General features: G+C 40.3%; 2 protein-coding genes and 1 long non-coding RNA gene across 5 annotated transcripts in view; 1 reads left to right on the forward strand and 2 right to left on the reverse strand.

Moving 5' to 3' along the window:
* The window catches only part of LOC123976309 (ankyrin repeat and MYND domain-containing protein 2-like), an 817,726-nt gene that overhangs the window by 581,302 nt on the left and 214,016 nt on the right, over positions 1-22,408 (reverse strand). The window lies entirely within an intron of this gene.
* The window catches only part of vars2 (valyl-tRNA synthetase 2, mitochondrial), a 39,828-nt gene that overhangs the window by 4,715 nt on the left and 12,705 nt on the right, over positions 1-22,408 (reverse strand). For 2 of the 3 annotated variants that reach the window (XM_046058335.1, XM_046058337.1), the window contains exons 12-26: positions 18,215-18,305; positions 17,869-17,996; positions 14,105-14,208; positions 12,811-12,892; positions 12,514-12,590; positions 12,249-12,336; positions 11,984-12,077; positions 10,662-10,732; positions 9,853-9,978; positions 9,622-9,726; positions 8,803-8,871; positions 8,629-8,707; positions 7,252-7,382; positions 5,846-5,998; positions 5,325-5,561 (exon numbers count right to left, since the gene is read on the reverse strand). In XM_046058335.1, the coding sequence (XP_045914291.1) occupies positions 5,325-5,561; positions 5,846-5,998; positions 7,252-7,382; positions 8,629-8,707; positions 8,803-8,871; positions 9,622-9,726; positions 9,853-9,978; positions 10,662-10,732; positions 11,984-12,077; positions 12,249-12,336; positions 12,514-12,590; positions 12,811-12,892; positions 14,105-14,208; positions 17,869-17,996; positions 18,215-18,305 (1,635 nt within the window). The remainder of the gene's footprint in view (positions 1-5,324; positions 5,562-5,845; positions 5,999-7,251; positions 7,383-8,628; positions 8,708-8,802; positions 8,872-9,621; positions 9,727-9,852; positions 9,979-10,661; positions 10,733-11,983; positions 12,078-12,248; positions 12,337-12,513; positions 12,591-12,810; positions 12,893-14,104; positions 14,209-17,868; positions 17,997-18,214; positions 18,306-22,408) is intronic. The other variant, XM_046058336.1, reaches the window with a different exon arrangement.
* On the forward strand, positions 16,810-17,657 carry LOC123976329. The gene is made up of 2 exons (XR_006826333.1): positions 16,810-17,168; positions 17,315-17,657. It is a non-coding gene; the product is annotated as an uncharacterized LOC123976329 (long non-coding RNA).

Below are 22,408 nucleotides of genomic sequence, written 5' to 3' on the forward strand. Positions count from 1 at the left end.
ATTTCAGCCTTTCAAAACCAGCAGTTCATAATATTGTGAAAAGATTCAGGGAATTTGGAGACATCTCAGTGCGTAAAGGGCAAGGTCGGAACCACTGTTCAGTGCGTCACTTTTGAGCCCTCAGGCGGCACTGCCTTAAGCAAGGATTGTACTTTCCGCGTATGTGAGGGTCCACGAGACAAAAAAATCGTCATCAAAGGGGATATGCGTAGGCTCTGCGTTTTTTATGATCTTCATGCGCCAACTATGCTACCAGGGAACTAACCAATCTACTGCACGTGTGGAACAAGTCCATCAAGCTGACTCCAGAAAGTAATATAAACAGAAGTAGTCCGCATCCGTGGGGTCTGCAGCTGTCTATGTGCGCAACACCTACTGTTGGATCTGTGTGCGCCGTCAGTCGGTGTCAGTCGGATGGTGTCTTTAGAGTTTGACATGTCCAGTCGGGCAGCATGTTAAAGCTGTAACGCCTAGTGTCTATACATCTACAGCTGCTTTTATCTGGATCAAACAGTCATAACATTCAAATACGAATGACAGACTGTAGTCTTTAATTAACATGTTTCACAGCTGGGTTAGGCTATAAATAAAATAAAGAAAGTGTCTCTCTTGCAATTATACATATGACATTAGTTTTGCTTGCTCTGTGCCAACCAATCCACCTTTTTAGCTGTTGGAATGGCCAATACAGCCCATATAACCAATACAGTTTTGCACTAGCCAAAAAACTGGTTCCATCTCACTACTTGTGACTAAAAGGATCTCAAAATGAATCGATTTCAGTTATAAGCGTTATATTTTAGTTGAGGCTAATTATAGCTCACCCAGTCCTTTCAACCTGTTGAAATACCTTTAAAAGGGCCAATACAACCAGTAACAGGTAGTTTTCCACTTTCCAAAAAGTGATTGCAGCCTCGACCCTGTGACTTAAATAAGAAAAAATAGGCAACAAAAGTCTGTCTGGTCAGTTGCTGTCTGGGCAGAGTGGACTGACAGTTGGTTTTCTGAACATTCTAAAGACTGAAACATCTACTGCCAACTTTAGAATGTTGGTGTTAGTTGGGCGCTGTCTGAGCAGTGTGCAGGCAGCTTTAGAAACCATCATGCTTCTGAGTCAAATAAAGCCACATGGGCTCGGGTGTATCAGAAAACCATTGTCTATTAACACAGTCCACCATTGCATCCAGAAATGCAACCTGAAACTGTATTATGCAAAGAGGAAGCCATACATCAATTTTATGCAGAAACGCTGCAGAGTTCTCCGGGCCCAACATCCTCTCAGATGGACAAAAAGACAGTGGTACTGTGTGCTGTGGTCAGATGATTCCACATTTCAGCTTGTTTTTGGGAAAAATGGATGTCAAGTTCTCCATACCAACAATGAAAAAGACCATCTAGATTAGGGCTGTGCGATCTGACGATATCTATCGTTTGACAATGGAAAAACATCTATCGTTTAAAATTATGCTTTATCGTTTATTATGTTGTGTCGCAAATTCCACACTCCACGCTTTGCACCGCAGTGAAGTTGATTTTAAGTTGGAGATATGACAGATATCTGTCTTAAAACTAATATCCAATAACAATATTCATAAAAAAGGTGTTGGAAACGTTCCTCACAGACTTTGGTCCATGTTGACATGATAGCATCACGCAGTTGCTGCAGATTTGTCGGCTGCACATCCATGTGAATCTCCCGTTCCACCACATCCCAAAGGGGCTCTATTGGACTGAGATCTGGTGACTGGAGGCCACTGGAGTACAGTGAACTCATTGTCATGTTCAAGAAGCCAGTTTGAGATGACTTGAGGCACGGTGGTCCAGTGGATAGCACTGTGGCCTCACAGCTAGAATGTCGCAGGTTCATGCCCCGGCTGTACACCGTGGTCATCAAGGGGTGGACATGGTCAGGAACAATACTCAGGTAGGCTGATGTGTTTAAACGATGCTCAGGTGGTACTAAGGGCCCAAAGTGTGCCAAGAAAATATCCCCCACACCATTACACCAGCAGCCTGAACTGTTGATACAAGGCAGGATGGATCCAAGCTTTCATGTTGTTTATGCCAAACTCTGACCCTACCATCTGAATGTTGCAGCTGAAATCGAGACTCATCAGACCAGGCAACATTTTTCTTAAAAATGTTTCAAACACACTGTTATGTCGATGATGCTGTGATATACTGTTCAGCATCTACATCAAACCAAGCTATTTTCAGCAACAAATCCTGTATAACATACCCTATGTCTTATATCTGAAACTGTGTTGTTTGGCCCGACCAAGAGCCCAACTAATTTATGGTTTTGCAGATATTATTGGCCGATATAAGCTACTTCCAGATATATCTGCATCGGTGTGATTATTAAAAAAGAGAAACAGAGAGTCAGATCCTTCCCTCATGTCAAGAGTGTTGCATAGATTGCCCACTAAAGGGCGTGCTGCAGCTCCCCTGTTAACAACACAGCAGCACCACAGAACAAAACATGAGCTGACCGCAGTCTACCGAGCTACGGTGAGGAGCACCTGTTAGCTCTCACACTCTGTGTTCCCGGTGAGTTGGTCTTTTGTCACGTCAATTACATGACTTAAATATTAATGAAAACAGCCCCTTTTCCTCTCCGGAGACCAGACATCCAGACATGATAACCCTCCCGTTTTTCTCTGCCCTCTCCAGGCTCACAGCAGAGTGTTTAATGTCATGGAGGTGGCTATGCTGCTTACAGACGTGATTGTAGATTTATTTTTGAAACAGTAGAGGACCAGTTGCTAGAACAATTTGGCAGTTCTAGTGACTGGTCCTCTAATTTCTCTCTAATTTATTACTTCTAAAGATTTTCTAACATCGCCAACAGCAGATGATGCTGCCTGTTGCTAAATTAGCCACAAAGCTAATGCAGTGTTTATCAGTGGAAGAGCGCTAAAATTAAAGAGCAATTACACTGTAGTGTGTCTAGTTACAGTCGGAGTGTCAGAAATTATTAAATGTGAGCTGAACAAGTATCTAACACACAGTTGCAGGTCCTCATTGTGGACAGTCATGTAGTATTAGATAAATTCAAGGGCACAGTTTCCTCTTTGTCACTGTAGCCTTGAGCCAGAAGTGTGTTAAAAAACCATTCCTGTAGAATTGGATAGAATTAACAGAGTAACTAGATGTAGAAAGTAGTCATTGTGGCAGATTACATGTAAGATACATGACAAAAAATATATACAGGTGCTGGTCATAATTGGAATATCATCAAAAAGTTGATTTATTTCAGTAAATCCATTCAAAAAGTGAAACTTGGATATTATATTCATTCATAACACACAGACTGATATATTTCAATTGTTTATTTCATTTAATTGTGATGATTAAAACTGACAACTAATGAAAATCCCAAATTCAGTATCTCCGAAAATTTTAATATTTCTTAAGACCAATGCAAAAAAAGGATTTTTAGAAATGTTGGCCAACTGAAAAGCATGAACATGAAAAGTATGAGCATGTACAGCACTCAATACTTAGTTGGGGCTCCTTTTGCCTGAATTACTGCAGCAATGCAGCGTGGCATGGAGTCGATCAGTCTGTGGCACTGCTCAGGTGTTATGAGAGCCCAGGTTGCTCTGATAGTGGCCTTCAGCTCTTCTGCATTGTTGGGTCCAAAATTTACTTTCATCAGAGAACATAACTTTGGACCACTCAGCAGCAGTCCAGTCCTTTTTGTCTTTAGCCTAGGTGAGATGCCTCTGACGCTGTGTCTTGTTCAAGAGTGGCTTGACACAAGGAATGCAACAGCTGAAACCCATGTCTTGCATACGTCTGTGCGTGGTGGTTCTTGAAGCACTGACTCCAGCTGCAGTCCACTCTTTGTGAATCTCCCCCACATTTTTGAATGGGATTTGTTTCACAATCCTCTCCAGGTTGCGGGTTATCCCTATTGCTTGTCCACTTTTTTCTACCACATCTTTTCCTTCCCTTCACCTCTCTATTAATGTGCTTGGACATAGAGCTCTGTGAACAGCCAGCCTCTTGAGCAATGACCTTTTGTGTCTTGCCCTCCTTGTGCAAGGTGTCAATGGTTGTCTTTTGGACAGCTGTCAAGTCAGCAGTCTTCCCCATGATTGTGAAGCCTACAGAACTAGACTGAGAGACCATTTAAAGGCCTTTGCAGGTGTTTTGAGTTAATTAGCTGATTAGAGTGTGGCACCAGGTGTCTTCAATATTGAACCTTTTCACAATATCCTAATTTTCTGAGATACTGATTTTGGGGTTTTCATTAGTTGTTAGTTATAATCATCAAAATTAAAAGGAATGAACACTTGAAATATATCAGTCTGTGTGGAATGAATGTATTATACAAGTTTCACTTTTTGAATGGAATTACTGAAATAAATCAACTTTTTGATGATATTCTAATTATATGACCAGCACCTGTACATAATTATTTGCTTATGTATGAGAGCCCTGTTAATCATTATTATTAAAGCAATGACATGAGATGATATATGGTATTATTATTATTGGTATTTTTTATAGTTTCTGTTTTGCTGGCCCCCACAGTACATACCACATGTTCATTAGTAGTAGTGCTCTATAATTTATAATATATCAGATTTTTTTTAACTTAATCTTTGTTTATGTTATGAGTTTCTTAAAATAAGGGGGAAAAGAATATCGGACGATATATCGGCTATCAGAGTTTTCAAATATCGAATTCAGTATCGGACTTAAAAATCTCATATCGGTCGGGCTGTAGTTCAATCACACCTGAGTGATGCTGAACCTTTAAAAGGAGAGAGCACATATCGCTCTCCGCCTCCGTTGATAGCATCTGCTGCAGGAGGTAACATACTTAAATACAGATCAGTCACAACTGCACATATACACGCTCACACACCACACGAACATCTGTATACAGACACATCTGTAATCCAGAGGTGCTTTGTGTATTGCGTTGTAATAACAGCTGGTTGTGATGGCCAGTGTGCTGATTCATCCTTCGTTGTCTGTCTATAAATGTACAACGGTGTTTATTATTAGCATTCATACGCAAGCAACCTCTTGAGACTGTTTTTCATGTTTGATTATTGGTCCCTGATTACGGGGAAGTACCTGGTTATCTATTAATCTTTATTAATAATTTCATAATACTAATAGCTGTATTAATATTGTCTTTGATTTGTTGCTGATAATCAAACCTGCCCCTACCAGATCCCAACACAGGACACTTGTGCAAAAAGAGGTTCTTAATCCAAATGAGTCATTTACTCCTGGTCAAATAAAGGTTAAAAATTAAAATAAGGGAAAGCATAATAGATCCCCTTTAGTAGTTGTAGTCCTACCAGCTGAGAGGAGTGGGGGTACCGCTGTAAACACAGGCTGGTCTGGGCAGCAGCTTCAGGTCTAAATGGCTGGAGTCTCTGCCACAGCTCCTCAGTGATGAAGGGCATGAAGGGGGATAGCAGGGCCAGAGAAGTGGACACACAGTGATAGAGGACACTGCTGGCCACCTGCCTTACTGTGTTAGTCTGGACCACTGCCACCTCATCCTGCCGGATCAGCACAGGCTTCAGATACTCCTACAGGATACCCATACAAACAGAATAAAATGACACTGGTTATATTTCCATAATGGCATAACTACTGTGTGCTCAACTCAAACACACTTTACATTAATCTGTTAACATCCAACTTAACAAACAAACCTTTCTTTTTTTAAACTTTTTTAAATATATCACGTGAGTGATCCCTGCTAATACAAAGGAAACAAGTACTGATCTCAATTCAGGTATGTCCTTTTATTGATAACATCAAAGAATGTCACACACTTTCATAATGTTATGTAAAAACTAATGTTCCTCACCATGTAGACATCACACATGCTGTGTACCCAGAAGGAGTACAGGGCAGATGTGACTGTATGCAGTTCGTAGGATTCAAAGGCCTGCTCACAGTGTACTACTGTGCTGTAGAGTCTGGAGCAGATCCACCGGTCCATGCTGCTCAGGGGAGTCGTCTGAATTTTGGAAAAAGGAAAAACTGTTGCTTAAGCTACATTACAGAGCCCTCTACAAAAAATCATGTTTTATGAAACTACATCTCAAAACGGAGCTTCCGCTGGGCTCCCTTCATTGTGTCACAGTAGATTTGTCTGATACTCAGTCAATTTCAACGTCAACACCTTTGGTTGGAACCAGTGTCTGTTTGATTCACAGATTCTTCTTCTTCAGATTTTTTTTTTTGTTACCAGTTCAGTTTGAAGTGACATGACTCAAAACATGGGTAGACAAATTAAAGTCTAAGCAAAAATGGGCACGGCCTATATCACAAGATGCAGCTCAGTTCTGGGAATGTGTGACTTACTATGTAGGATCAATGCTCATACCTTGATTATAGTGCTAACTCCACGCACATCTCACATCTCCACGCTGGTGACTGTATTTCTTGAGGAAGCTTAAGAAGGCCAAATTCCCATGCCAAGTTCTTGTCAGCTTTTACAGAGGAGCAATAGAAAGCATCCTGACTGGAAACATCACTAACTGGCATGGGATGTGCACGGCCCAGGAACGGAGGGCTCTGCAGCGGGTGATTAAAACTGCTCAGAAGATCATTGGTACCCATCTCCAGAGCATCAGTGATATCGGTGAGTTGAGGTGTCTACGTAGAGCCCAAAGGATACTAAAGGACAGTAGCCACCCAGCCACAGCCTGTTCACCCTGCTGCCTTCTGGGAAGAGATATAGAAGTTTCTGCTGCCGCACCACCAGACTGCAGAGCAGATTTTTCCCCCAAACTATCAGACTCTAAAACTCTTATTCATCCTCAGCACTGCTCCACTGATGATAGTTTATTCCTGTTTACCATTTTTCATAATTGATTCTTTATTAATGTATATTGTCTGCTATGTAGCAGAAGGGAGTTAGAAACTCAATTTCACTTTATAACTTGTTATATTGCGACAATAAACCTACCTACCAACTGCTGGTGAATTTTGGCATCTGCCACATGTGCACCATTCTATACCACCAAAATTGGTGATAATTAGATGGACTGATGTGGAGATATGATATGAGTTAATTTTTAATGCCGTCTAGTGGCGGGGCCTTGGAAGGTACTGTGCAACGTTTCGTGTTAAAACGACACTTTCTGTGTTGACTGTAACCTACAGGAAGTCGTTTCTTTATAACTTTTGATCACAAGGCGCCCAATTTCGTGCAGGAACCCTAAAAATAATTAAAATACAGTCCAGTGGGTGGGTTCTTTGCTGTACCTCGTCCAGTTTTCCCACTGGTGTTGTGTTGTCACCCAGAACTCCCAGTGTGAATCTCAGCGTCTGCCACATTTTATTACAGAAGTGTCTGCAGCTCAGGACCTGAGAGATGGACAGACTGATGTCTTCTCCTGAGAGAGAGGCAGAAAAAAATACAGTGTGCTTGTACAGGGTCCAAAATTAACTTTTTGATGAAAACAAAAAAAAATGACGGGCAAAAATATGTTTCAACTAGCCATAAAACTGTATAAGATCGGGCTCTGTTTGAAACAGAATCGCTTTCTTACTACTGTAATAGGTGACTCAGAAGGAATCACTTTCGAGTGAAGTCATCTCTATGAACATTAGTTACGAACAGTCTTTTAGGGCAGCATTTACAGTTACGTGTGACGTCAGCAACCTGTCTTGCCTCTCTTCAGTTAGTCACTATCCTTAGCGTCAGCTAGCTAGCTAGCAGAAGCCTCTGAAATCAGACGAAACAAACTTGGTTGGTTACAGTCATGGGCTAATATGATAGTTCAGTGTTTAGTTCTTGCCAATGTTTCAAAAAATTTAAGCAAAAAAACTACTAAAAATATTTGTAGAAGAATTTCAGCTTGTTTGTCTGCCATCTTTTCCATTTTTCATGAGCTACCGCTGGCGCACAGACTGACTGTTACAGGGGCAGGATGAAGGCATCTTACGAGACAGGAAAAGATCATTCAATCCAGTTTGAACCACACTTGATGCCTCACTGTCCTGTGAGACACCTCTTGAGACAGCATTTTTACTCATTTCCAACACATGCGCACATTCCTGGTGGATTACTTGGTACTGTGAACAATGTATTTCTACAGTTTACCTCGAAATGAAAGATAAAATAGTTGCCACTGTGATAACTTTCCAGAGGTTTAAAATCCTGTGTTTTGGTTTCTGATAAGCCCCTCAACTGGACTAACTGAATCGTATTCATTATCACATCATATTTGCTGAACACATTCATTATTCCATGAGAGTAAATCCTTCCAGGCACAAGCATGGGAAAGTGTAGGAGCACAGGAACAAGTGACATTCTTGTGCAGTGCAGTGCAGCTGCATTTCTTTGTTGCAAAATGAAATAAACTAAAAACAGCTCAACTTTTAAGAAGATACAGAACAAATCACCCACCAAACTGTAACGGGCAAAAAGAGATTGAAAAGATCTGTGAAAAACAATCTGTAGTCCTGTCACTTTTTCACTCTAGTCCATCACAACTCATCTCTCTGATTCTAGTTAAAGTTGCACTGCATCTTCTTTTCCCTGAACACTGTTTCACATGCACACAGCACCACACATTCATTCACTCTTGACAAATGGCATTCATTGTCAGATAAAGTGAGCAGAGGTAAGTCACTCACCCTGCATCTTGTGAGAGCAAAGGGCAAATCTCAGAGCATCAGTCCCACACTCAGGAATCCCTTTAGGGAAGTCTCTTCTCTGTGAGGAAGCATATGGAGCAGAAAGATAAGAGAGGAAGTAATGAGTGTGCTCAGTCAGCCAGAAAGAAACAGATAGGAGAGAGGGGAGATGACCTGTGCTTCCATGGCAACCAGATGCTCCCTGGGATCAAGGTTCCCCTTCTTGACTTTCTCTTGAAGTCTCTGCGAGGAAAAAGAAAAACAAGGGAGAAAGAGTTTCCAAACAAAATGTCTTTTGAGGGAACAGATGGCTGTCTCCGAAGGCTAAATCCAACTACCATCAGCTGTTCTTCACTTCACCACAGAAAAACCTTATCAGTTCTCCGGCAGTACTTCTCACATTCCAGACAATATTTGATGACTTTTCATCAACTCCTTCTGAGTGTGGAAATCATACTTTTTTTTGTGGTAATCCAGTGGTTTCATGCAAAATAAAAACAAAATAGCGTCTCACAAAAGCAGTTGTTTGCTTTGCTTTACTTTGAAAACTTTTGTGGTTTGAATTGAGGTAGGTCAACAAACATGAGATTATTATAAAATAAAAGAAATACAATATTATTAAAAAATTTACAAATAAATATTCATTCGAACGACTATGCTATAAATAAAGTTTTCAGTTTCTGTTTACTACTGATAGTGGAAGAATTACAATGTTTTTCTTTTTCTCTTCCAAAAATAGGAAGCAGACAGGATATGAAAGGGTATATTGGTAATGTGGTATTAAAAAACCCCACTACACATTGATAGCAAAAAGTTGTACTGTATATTGATGGAGATGCTGTTCTATTTCCATAAATTTCCACTTTACTACTTAACTGGGGTGCTTGGGTGGGCTCAGATTATAATATTTCAGAGACCACTTTAAAGTGTGAATGATATCAGCAAGTCTTTAACAGTAATTTGCCTCCTGGACCAAGCTCACATGCTACCTACCTCTAGAGAGACTCCATGTATAACATCTAATGGATCGATGACATTTCCCAGAGATTTACTCATTTTCCTGCCATGTTTATCTCTCACCAGAGAGTGAAGTAGCACCTGAGAGGCATAATGGGAACAGGAACAGGAGAGAGAAAAACAACAGGATGGGCTTACACTGTATTCATCAGTAGTGTTTGTATGAATACTTATCTTTTGTTTGTTTCTCATTATACTTATAAGTACCTGTTTAAAAGGCAGCTTTCCAGTTAGCTCTGTGCCCAGCATCACCATCCTTGCCACCCAGAAGAAGATAAGGTCACTACCCGTCTCCAGAATGGAATTGGGGTAGAAGCGTTGAAGGTCAGTGGTCTGTAGGAAGTGAGGGTGAGATTACCAGTATTAATTCAATCAAACATTTATTTAAGCTTCAAAAATAATTGAGGTGTCAAGTTCAGAATAAACCCGTGGGACTTGAAGCCTAAGCCATTAAGTATTAATTTAAGGCTGACAAGTGGATCTTGAAGAGGACTAAAATAAAGTTGTCAGTTCTCAACAGCAAGTTGTACAGAGTCAGAAAAACAATACAGAATAGCGTGCGTCTGTGTAAAGATGGACATTACAGTCAAAGAAGAGTAATATTATTAATATAAATTGAACAAGACAGGACCCAGAATTGATCCATGTGGAACACCTTTTGTTACTGATAAAACATCTGATTGGATATTTCTAGCTCTGACACTGAAATCTTTCATAAAAATAATTCTGAAACCATCTACAAGCCACTGAATTTAACCTAATATTACATAACTTCTGAATAAGCAGAGAATGATCAACTGTATTGAACACTTTTGACAAGTCAATGACGTCAATGCTTCCTTTTGTCCATACAAGACACAATATCGTTTACAATGAATGTAACAGCAGAGAAGGTACAATACATAGGTCTGATACCAGAATGGTGAGCGCACAAAAGAAGAATATTTGGGAGAAATACTTCGAGTTGGTTATTCATATACTGATGACTGTGGAGGCTGTTGGAGGAAGTGTGGTACCTGCTCAGGCCAGCCAAGCATGGCGAAGGGAAACAGTCCAGAGGAGAACCATGTGTCCAGGACATCAGGGTCTGACATAGGGAATGTGCAGAGATGTAAGCAGAAAAGAAAAAGGTGTACATTTACATAAATGCCAATTACACCAGAGCAGCACTACAATGACAAACCTATTAATGTAGTGGCAGGCTTTTAATAATTTGTTTTTTAACCTATTTCATGAAGTTGGTTTTGCCTCTTATTTTGTTGTTGTAATAGTAGGAGCAGCAAAAGTAGAAGTAGTCTGACCGATTACTGATACTGGTATTGATTTCAGGTGGTTATACAGTAATGAAAACATACTTATGAATATTATTGCCATATTCTGCAAATAGAGACCCTTTATCTTACACACTGAACGTTTACATTTGGTTGTTTTGATTAAATTTGATAATTATAAAAAAATCTACATTGAGCAGGACATAATTCAATTCAAAAGTCCAACTTTTTTGTGTGTCGAGTGCATATAAGGTTTTTGAATGTGCTATATGGGAGTTCCAGGCCAAAACAGGTTGATTATGCCACCACCTGCTGGATGACATGTATAATTTTTGACGCCTGCCATGTGTACAGAATTCTATCCCACCTGCATATGGGACTCACAGACTATGAGGAATTTGAAAAAGTAGGTTTCGCACATTTCGCAATTTGCTAAATCACAGATTCGTGGCTTTTCTGCATCAATTTATAGTGGGCATGTCTTTAGTTACGTATAGGGAAACAAAATTCTGATGGCAGGTGACAATTTCAAATATAAAAGTATAATGGAATGCAGTAAGGTTCACAGGCATTCTGTATTGCTTTCAGATATGTATTCTCTGGTAGATCGGCTTTTCTCATATAATATCATCCCTGCGGAGTCAGCACACACGCAGGCACTGACTGAAGTAACATTTTTAAATGTGCATGTGGCACCTATTCACGTCAAAAATAAAAAATTAATTTTGATTCATCAACCCCTGGACTTTAAAGGTTCAGTGTGTACGTTTTAGAAGCATCTTGAGGTGAACCAACGGCAATTCGAAATCTCTTCCACACATCTGCATCATCAGATAATAAGAATAAAGTCATAATATTTTAACAAAAGCTACCTGCCCTATACTCTGCTGTACATTGACCTAGGTTCTTGCTCTGCTGATATCCGCTTCAGACTGTCTGACAGATGTAGAACCCTGCTTGGGACTGTACTGGATACTGTACAGCCACGCATGCTGCCTTGCAAGGCCAGTGTCGAGTAAGATTTTCATCAGCAGAGCAAGTTAAGAGGGTAAAAAGAGGTAGGTCACCCTGAGTCAAATTGATGGCTTCCGGCTTCACTCCATATTTGACAGCAGCTCTCTGTCGGGCCTCATCCTTGCTCCGTCCCCAAACCCACTGCTCCTACCACACACACCACACACCACACACCACACACCACACACCACACACACACACACACACACACACCACACACCACACACACACACACACACACACACTGAATTGCATTCCAACAAAGCGAAAACACATAAATCTAATATTTCAAAACATACAAATATCCACAGACACAACCTCTTGTTTTTCAGTAAAATGAGGAAGCTCCACTCGGTAAGCAGGGATCTGATGACCCCACCAAAGCTGCCTGGAAATGCACCAATCACTGTCAAGCAAACAGAGGTACATTGTTGGTGTAACCCATCTGTTATAACAAGAGCTCATTCATTATCAGAGAGGGGTAATGTCACCCACATGTCATACCAGTAACAACCATTGTTTGTCCTCACACCACTTTTCAAATACAAGAATTTTGTCCAAGTCAAAGGTCAGGACAGCCTACCTGATGTTGGACAGCCAATTCTTCCATTTCTTGGTGTAGAAATGAGGAATGATTTCCAGCTGTCCGTCTTCCACAACCTGACAGGGAAAGAAATACTCAAATTTGAGTGTTTACTAAATGCTTTCAAGAAGTTCAATGATGAGATAAGATCACTTGACTGCTTAATTCTTCACTATGTTTTCGTATTGAAACCTGACATGGTTACTTATAAACATGTGATGCCACTTGTACTACAAATTAAACCATTAATACATAAGGGTTGACCTAAATATCTATATCTCACAGCCACAAACTTACCTGTATAGCTTTTTTAGCCATTTCATCACAGCGGACAAACCACTGCTTCTTTAGAAGAGGTTCAATGACATCTCCAGAGCGGCTGAGAAAAAAACATGGGGATGAGAGAAAACACAAAAATTGCCACATTACATTGCAGTCTCTATTGTTTCAGAAGGATGAAGGAAAGCAAGCAAGATGCACTGATTTATGCAATGTTCTGCAGAGTGATAGTGCACTTAAAGTTCTTCTTCAGGTGATGCCTGTGGGACTGCAGGTCAGACTTGCTCTGCCAGACAAACGTCATTTCTTCATTGATACCTTCCGTATCAAAGCATGTATCGAAACACATTAGTTAGAGGAGGTTTACCGTATGTTGGATATCAGTTTCTTACTAAGAAGTCTAAAGTTTCCGCTTTTACGTGCTGTCAGTCATTTCTTTGAACAGCTGCTTTTGCGCTCACATTTATCACCCTCAATGCAGAACAAAACCTCTACATGTCCTGTTTTTAATAACACTGTGACTCAATATAGCTGTACATTTGTTAGAGCAGTAATTGTTACATAGCCACATACTATGTGGGAGTTACTGGCCAAAACATGTTCACCTTTATTATAGCGCCACTTGCTGGTTGACATGTGACATTTTTTGTATCTGAGGTGTGTCCAGGGGTCTATACTTCCCCTTTGAATTTCACTTACATAAAGTTTACTGTTGGCTACAGTATGGCTTTTACCATCGGATGAATAAAAATAAAATCTGAGCAGTAGCGTGACTCCCAGCTTGGGCTTGGACCCCTAGTATCATAGCACATAGGAAAGTATGATGACATTGGGTTTTGCATATTAATGATAGCATCATAAAAGAATTACAAATTCAAATTCTATGTAAACTGTTGCTGTATTGTTGCGCTTTATGCACTAACCCTACTGAAAATCATGTAATTTCCCTGAAAGAGATGATAGATAATGTTGTATTTTCATCTTTATTATGAGCTCAGTGCTTTACTTTATTTATGTTCTTTTCTAGTGTCTATTTGGATAATATTAATTCTGCTATTGTTGTGTTATCGGCCGCTTATAGATGTTACTTGTAGGAAAGAAGGCAACAACTTTTCAGTGTGGGCTGTGTTGTGTATCATTAACAGCAATCAGAGTAAATTAAGTTTAAATTAAACAGTGCTGCTGTTTGTGGTATTAGATATAAAATAGCTGTTGAAAAAAACTTTGTATCAAGGAGCAGGAGCAGAGACACAGATGCACACAGGAAGTCAGTCTAGCTCAGATAAGTCCAGTGTTTTGTGTATTCATCTACCTGCAGATGGGTAAAATCATGGCGTGATTCTTCTTTCCTCTGAAGAGCTTCTTCTCAACAAGGGCATCCACAACAAGCTGTCTGGCATCAAAACGCTTCACTCCCTTATAAGAGACAAAAGTGACACATAATGATGACAATAAATCTTCATATTTTTGGCTCTGTACGCCACGATTTGAAATGAAACAACTGATTCAACTGAAGTGCAGACTTTCAGCTTTGATTCAATAGGTTGAACAAAAATAGTAAGTTTAGGAATTGCAAACATTTTTATACACACCCCCCTTATTTCACCAAAAATGTTTTGTTCGTGGGTCTTACTGCCTTAAGTTTTGTCTTCAGCAAGTGCAATTTATGAGAAATTGAGATCAGGTGACTTTCACAGTATGTTTTAGGTCACTGTCCATCTTGAAAGTGAAGTGAATCTGGGCAGACAATACTGTACATCCCTATATACTTCAGTATTCAGCAGGCTGCTTCTGTCACATCATCAACTAACACTAGTGACCCAGTGCCAGTGGCTGCCATGCTTGCCCATGCCATCACACTGCCCCCACCGTGTTTTACAGATTATGATGTATGCTTCAGCCATTCCAAACCTTCTCCATTACTTATTTTTTTCCCATCATTCTGGTACAGGTTAACCTAAGACTTATGTTAAGACTTATGAACCTTGTGGTGAAGTCTTCTCTTTATGGTAGACTTGGACAATGATCCTCCTGGGGAGTGTTCTCCACTTGGCTGGATGTTGTGAAGGGGTTTTTATTTACTATGAAAAGGATCCTACGACTATTCACCACTTTTGCCTTCCGTGAATGTCCAGGCCTTTTTGTGGGTATTTTCTCAGAATGTATCATACTGTTGATTTGGCCCCTCCTAATTACTGCTATCTCTCTGCAGCCTATGGATGGCCTGGTTCACTAGCACTGAGAGCTCCTTTGACCACATGCTGTGGGTTCAAATGGCAGCTTCATTGCAGTGAAGCTTCATTGCAGCTTCCAGATGCAAATGCCACACATGGGATCAACTTTAGACCACACCTGTCCATGAAACAGCTTTAGAGTGAATTCTCTAATTGCTTTTGTTCCCTGGAAAAAGAGGAACTGAATGACACTGATTATCTTGTTACCATGGCACCTGTCAGTGGGTGCGATATATTAGACATTAGACAGTGAACATTTTGTCCTCAAAGTTGATGTGTTAGAAGCAGGAAAAATGAGCGTCAGGATTTGAGTGAGGGCCAAATAGTGATGGCTAGATAATTGGGTCTAAGCATTTTCAAAACTGCAGCTCTTGTGGGGTGTTCCCGGTCTGCAGTGGTCAGTACCTATCAAAAGTGGTCCAAAGAAGAAAAGAGGTGAACCGGTAACAGGGTCATTGATGCATGTGGGGAACAAAGGAAGGTGTGGTCCGATCCAACAGACAAGCTACTGTAGTTCAATTTGCTGGAAGAAGTTGGCCTGGTCTGATGATGTTTTCTTTTGCATCACGTGGATGGCTGGGTGCGTGTGTGTCGCTTACCTGGCGAACACATGGCACCAGGATGCACTACAGCCAGAGGCAGTGTGATGCTTTAGGCAATGTTCTGCTGGGAAACACTGGGTACTGCGATTCATGTAGATGTTACTTTGACACGTACCACCTACCATGCATGGTCTGTAACAAATGCACTTTAATGGAAACAGTATTCTCTGATAGCAGTAGGGCTGGACGATATGGCTAAAAATGTTATCACGATAAAGAGTTTCATATCTTTCGATATCAATAATTATCACGATAAATTTATTTAAAAAAATTGTATCGCGATAATTATTGTTATTGTTTTATTGTCCAGCCCTAAATAGCAGTGGCCTCTTTCAGCAGGATAATGCTCCCTGCCACAGAACAACCTACCAGCACACCCTCAGAGGTCTAGTGGTGTCCGTGCCTCGACGGGTCAGGGCAGTTTCGGGGGTGAAACGAGGATCTACACAATATTAGGCAGGTAGTCAAAGTTGTGGCTGATAGGTGTATTAAAGAGCTGTAATTCCTAAACCCTCCCTCCAATTTGTATGAGAATAACCTCAAATTAAAGCTGAGAGACTACACTTTAAGTCCATATTCATTATTTAACTGTAACTTCAATATGTTTTGATAAACAGCCAAAATAACAAAACTTGTGCCAGTGTCTAAAATAAATGGACCTGACTATTTACAGGTGAACCATATTTCTTCGCCACTTATATGGTACTACATATAACTAGACCTGAAAGCAGGTGTAAACAGGGTCCAAAGCCCCCAGCGCAAGCCGCCCCCGGCAGCCAGTGAAGGTGAGGCAAGTTGGACCAGCAGCCCCGCAGGTGTAACACAAGTGGCAGGCGGAGAGCAGGACAGAGAAAACATTTAGTTCAAATACAGTACTTTGGAAAAATAATTTTAGCATATTTCATGATTTTCAACTACAGTACCATCTAGTGGCTGATTGGTGCCAAATGTTGCACAGAGCCCCAGTGCTGGATGGAAACTATTAGGCCAGGTTTTGTGTTAATCGGTAAGACCTATGAGGAGATATGACATCACTTCATGTTTTGTCACAGTAGTTGTTCCATCACAACTCATTCAACTCACATTTTTGGAATTATCAAAATTCTTTATACAACTTCTGATCATGAGGGTCCATAAATTCTACATGCAACGTTTTGTGCAGATCAGACTCACTGCCTAGATAGAAAAAGTAGGTTTTGCATATTTATACTTATTTAAAAAAAATAAGTATAAAGTACAAATGGGAGTGACCTACATCACTAGATGCAGCTTAATTAAGGGAAACCATGGATATAAGATTTTTGAATGTGGGACATACTGTGTGGGAGTTATGAGCCAAAACGTGTTTATAGAGCCACCTGCTGGTTGACGTGTCCTTTTCTTGTGTCTGAGGTGTGTGCCCCAGTCTTTACCACCCATGTGAATTTGAACTTTTATAGTTTAGGCTACAGTATGACTTTTATCAACAGAAGAATAAAAACAAATCTGAGTAATTTTCATAGGGTTTCCAGCAGCGGATCAAGCATCAACCCATTTGATGGTAAGTTTGCATGATAGAAAAACTCTGTTGTCACATTTAATCAGCCTTAGTTGAAAGCTGGTCCTGTAATATTATGTAGGTTTTGAAAACACACACTCTGGAAATTCCCGTTTATAATGGTGCCAGGTGATCTAATTGGTAATTAGGTCCCCTGATCCAGTGGAGTTACGTGCCAAGGCCAGATGTCTGATCCCCTTGGCCAAGTCTTATCTGAGTTGGAACTTCCCTAAAACACTGGAGTCAGATAATTAAGCCTGGAAGATGCCTACTAGGCAAATTTCAGTAGAAAATAGGATGATGTGCCCAAAATATGACCTGCGGTATGATTGGTTCATTTTTAGAAATAGGTGGAGACTTTACCAAGACTCCACCTGGAAAGGGATGAGAATCTGGGCTTTATAACACAGAGCACAGCCAGTGTGTAGTCGGTATGGTTCTGGAGCCTTAGTCGGCTTTGTCTTGTGAAATAATAAACTCTATTCCGTTGAACTCTGATCATCTCCAGTGAATCTTTGAGACTCCAATAGCTGTCTATTTTTTCTGATGGTTAAGTGTTGGTGAAGAAGTCCAGACTCATCTGGCCCAGTCAAGCCCCCTCGGTCTTAGACCCTTAATAATATGCTCAGTGATTTCAATAGGGTTCCCAGCACCCTTGTGCTTTGAGCCCTAATAACAGTTGTGTGCAGTGTGCTTCATGCACCTCCAGCCACTGTCCGCAGGCCGGCGTCATGGTCCCATCTCCTCCAATCACAGTAAGGCGTGGCAGTGAGTGTCTTTGTGACAGCAGGAAGTCAGTGTGGTCATGAGAAGGAGTCACCTTCACTGCACCTACAAAACACAAACACAGTGAACTGATCAACAGAAGCAGCTCAGAGGGTTGCTTGATTTGACAAAATGTGAAATTGCAATATTGATCATGAATATTTCGATAACAATATTCCTATACATATGTGAAAATGCAAGTTGATGGGCACTGTTTCTGATATGTTTCCCCTTTAATCTCCATTAACTAGTCCAACAATCTTAAAATCCACACATTTCCTCACCAGTTCCTTGCTCCATGTCCACCACTGAATCAGTGATGATGGGCAGGAGTCTGTTGGTGAAGGGGTGTCTACACTGCTTCCCATGAACAGCCTGGAACAAAGTAGAAAGATATGAGCACAGCTATCTTAACAAATGTCATGCTTTAGTCAGTTATCATTTGTTTCTGATCTGGTCTGAATTTGGATCTTGCAGGGTTGAGCAACATAATGTTATCTACCATGAGACAACAGAAATATATGAACTGCTATGCATTTTATATTGTGGTAGCTGTCCCCTTTGTTCTGTTTGTATTGGAATAGTGTGAACAGATCAGTGAGCAGGAGTCGTAGGCAATATTGTAATTACAGGATGTATTACAGGTTTACATCTATGTGATGAAATACTGTAGCTTGACTTGTCAGTTGTTTCATTTAAAGGACTAGTCCACACGAAACATTCCTTTAAATAGCTGACTGACACAGATTAATGTCGAAAAGGCTAATTTGATCATGAGAGCCCATAGAAATATATCCATAACTTCCTCAAGGCAGGAAGGAGGATTTTCAACTTCTGCCCCTCAAATGTGATAAAACATTTAATAATTAATCAATTAACCATTACCAGTTTAAGCGGTAGCCATTGTGTGTGCTAGTTTATGTGAAGGAGTTCAGCCCCAACAGACACAGTGTGATAATAAATCACACCAACATATTAAACAGTACCAATAAAAGAACTGGTAAAGTTGGAGCTTATCAATACTACAGCCCCAGGGCCCGTTTAATAGCAGGTTTTGGTACCCATCTTTACTGATTACTGAACAAAAACACAACTTTTATAACTTTATTCTCTGACTTTGGTAAACTGGATCATATTTAATGGAGTTAGCTTTAAAGTAAGTACTAACTGAGCAGTTAGCTAGTTAGCTCAGTTAGCTGTGTTGCTATCTGCCCCATTAGCTTAGCTGCCTCTACCCAGACAGGGAGCTCGAGCTCTCTGAAATGTTTGATGTTTACACCACTAGCACAGGAGCTTTGTACCGCCGGGAGGAGGAGGTTTTTAGGCCCAGACTCCGAGGTCCTAGTCTGAGAAAGTAGAAAAAAAATGTTGGAAACCTAGTAGATTCAGAGCAGTCTGAATCCTGAGCTTTGTGCTCACACGGATTACTTTTACAAACATTTACCACATTATTTGAAACTTTGGCCATGTTTAGTATGAACATGCACACTGTAACGTTATAAATACGACAGAAAATAAAGCAAAGATTAATAGGGTCCCTTTCAGTGACTGAGCCAGCTGTGCTCCCATCAGGGCTGCAGAAAGCTTAAGGAGGAATAGTGAGCTGTTTTTTGGGAACTACCCGGGTTCTAGCCACAAAGAATGAAAGCTGAGTCCCTCCTTTCTCGTCCTTTCTCGTGAACGAGGCTACAGAGTCGTAAGTCCTTTCAGAGGCATCACAGAAAATATGCAGTTGTCTTTGCTTTACAGGACAAGGGATGTTACACTCATCCGATCTCGAAGGACGATGTAGAAATGTGACTTTGTGGTAGCTGGGTTATTTAAAGAGCCTCTGCATTTGTACCATTTAAAGCATGAAGACCAGAGATGAGAGCTGTTCAACAGTTTGTCCTTTCAAAGGATTTCCACTTAAGTAGTTGACTGACAGATGAATATCAAATCACTTATTCACCACTGAACAAAGAAACAATAACTATAACAAATCTCAAATAATGCATCCGGAGCACAGTCAACTTGCTGCAGGTAACAATTGGAGAGTCAGAGCAGGGCCTGATCCAGGCCTCTTATCAGTTCAGGTGCAGCCTGATAGGTTGATGGTGTTTGTTCTTAGTACACTGCCAGGGATGTTATCAGGCCCAGCAGCTTTAGGCTCCATCCATACTAAGCTGCACTGGATTTGCGTCTACTCCCAATATATGTTTACCACGCTGACTGCCTGCTATATTTTACTTTTTGCCATTGCTGTTCTCCATTTGCAGTATTTTCTGCAACTAAGTAACTACTCGTATTCACTTTCAGCAGGACTCTTCTCACATCTGCTGTGGATACGGACAGTGGCCGGTCCTCTGGAGGTGGATTAGACTTTACAGCTGACTCTTTGTTGAGGAGACGTTTTTGTAGCTTTTGTAGCGTGTGATGGTCTGGATTGCCTGCCACATGTCTTTGGTGTTGAGGTCTCCCTCCAGTCTCTCCTGATGCCTCCACTTCACCTCTTTAATGCCACATTTCAGTCTTGCTCTGGTGATGCTCTTTGCTTCTTTGTCACCTCAACCAAAGGCAGTTTTTTTGGTTCTGGATAGAACCCTCACCTCTCCATTCATCCAGGCTTTCTGGCCTAGGTTATTGCTTCCCCTATACGTATATGTGTATATGCTGGTGGAATTTAGGTAAAAGGTAAAATAAAAATATCACCTGGTTGTTTTGTCATGAATTTGCATCTGAGGGAATGTAAACAGCAGCAACAAAAAAACCGGTGAATTCTGACATCTAGCAATGTGACATCTGGGAAATAAACAAAGTAAAGATGTGGGCACGGCAGTCCCTGAGTCTTATTTCATCCGTTTTGTTTTCCTGTGTCCAGACATTAGCCAAGAGTAGGCTGGTTGGTGGAGTAGCCGTAGGTACAAACTGATTTAGCTTAGCTCTTATCCTGGCTCTCTTCCCCATTCCCTTGGGGTAATGTTTGGTCCAACTAATCAGGCTGGGTGGTCGGAAGATGTTGTGTCTCAAGGTCTGCTCAACATCCAATCCCTGTTCTTCTTTTCCAGATGTTGATGGGTGTTCTTCTGTCATATGTGCTTCAATAATAAGTGAACAAAAAAACCCAAACAAAAATGTAGTGACGTTTTAGAGAGCTACTGGCAGCCGCATCTTCATGAGCTAATCACATTTACTCGAGAACCATTTCCATTTAATCCTACCTTTATACTCCACTGTAAGTAAAAAGGACACGTTGTACTCCACTACATTTATCTGACAGCCTCAGTAGCTGTTTTTTTACATACAGAAACACATGATAAGCTACAACAGTAAAATGCTGCTTACACATTGATGAATCAGTTCTAATTATGTAATTTATTAATATTAATTATTCATATTACTTTTAACACTTGTTTGAGTTTGAACACATGACTTTTATTGGAGTATTTTTACAATGTGTTATTGGTACTTTTACTTAAGTAAAATATTTGAGTATTTCATCCATCACTGACCATGGCAGATTTTATCCATCCTAATCCATACATAAATGTACATCTTGTTGCATACATATTTATCGGGGCAATACAGATAAAAATAGGTAGAGACATTGCAGCAGGTATAGTGTATAAAGGGGTTAGCAGAAGGTAGTGTACAGTCCCCATACCTATTTAGGCTGTTAAATTCAGGTTAAAACAGCTAAATAAAAGTGCATTTGAATATGCATGTGTCTACGTATGTATATTAGTGACAGGTTTAGTATGTATTAGACATGACTGTGTATGCATTGACATATAGTTAGGATGATGTGTATGTGTGAGTATCATTATATAGATTTTGGAGATTTTACTTAAAGGTTGATTCCACTTTCCTACAAACTGAGGGTTTTTTTGGCCGTTTTGATCCTTTCTGGGAAGTCAGACGCATCAGACCACATAACTACAGAGTTTTAAAAAACTAGAAACAGCAACATTTTCTTATGATACTGACTTTGAATACTTCCTCATCCTGTAAAAGCAGTGTACTGTTTGAAGAGTTCATATTCAAAAGTAAAAATTAATTTGGTGAGTTGAAAACCACGTAGAGCAAGAGAACAACTGCCCTGGTACACTCTCCTGTAGTTTAGTTGAGTATTGATGGGTACCATATTTGACCTATTTTGACCGCAGTACACGGTGTGCAGTTTTCAGAAATTCAGCACCAGCATCTGTACACACTAACCACTGCTCAGAGTACTGTGTTTCCAGATTAGCATATGGTGAAATCTTTAATCTCTATATATCATTGTTTTCTCTAGTTTCAAGTCAAACTACTTTGTACACATTGTAGCATGCTCGTTTGTTCAGCATGTTAATGTATACAGTTCGGTCCATTTGGCCAAAAAAGCCAGATGCAATGAATATGTAAAACAAACTGGGAAAATATTTATATTCATATTTCCTAACTATGTGTATAGCTATCTAAATTCAGTGAAATTCATTGCCTCATCCTCATTAAAACTT

Source organism: Micropterus dolomieu, linkage group LG09, assembly GCF_021292245.1.
Source record: "Micropterus dolomieu isolate WLL.071019.BEF.003 ecotype Adirondacks linkage group LG09, ASM2129224v1, whole genome shotgun sequence".
NCBI lineage: Eukaryota > Metazoa > Chordata > Actinopteri > Centrarchiformes > Centrarchidae > Micropterus > Micropterus dolomieu.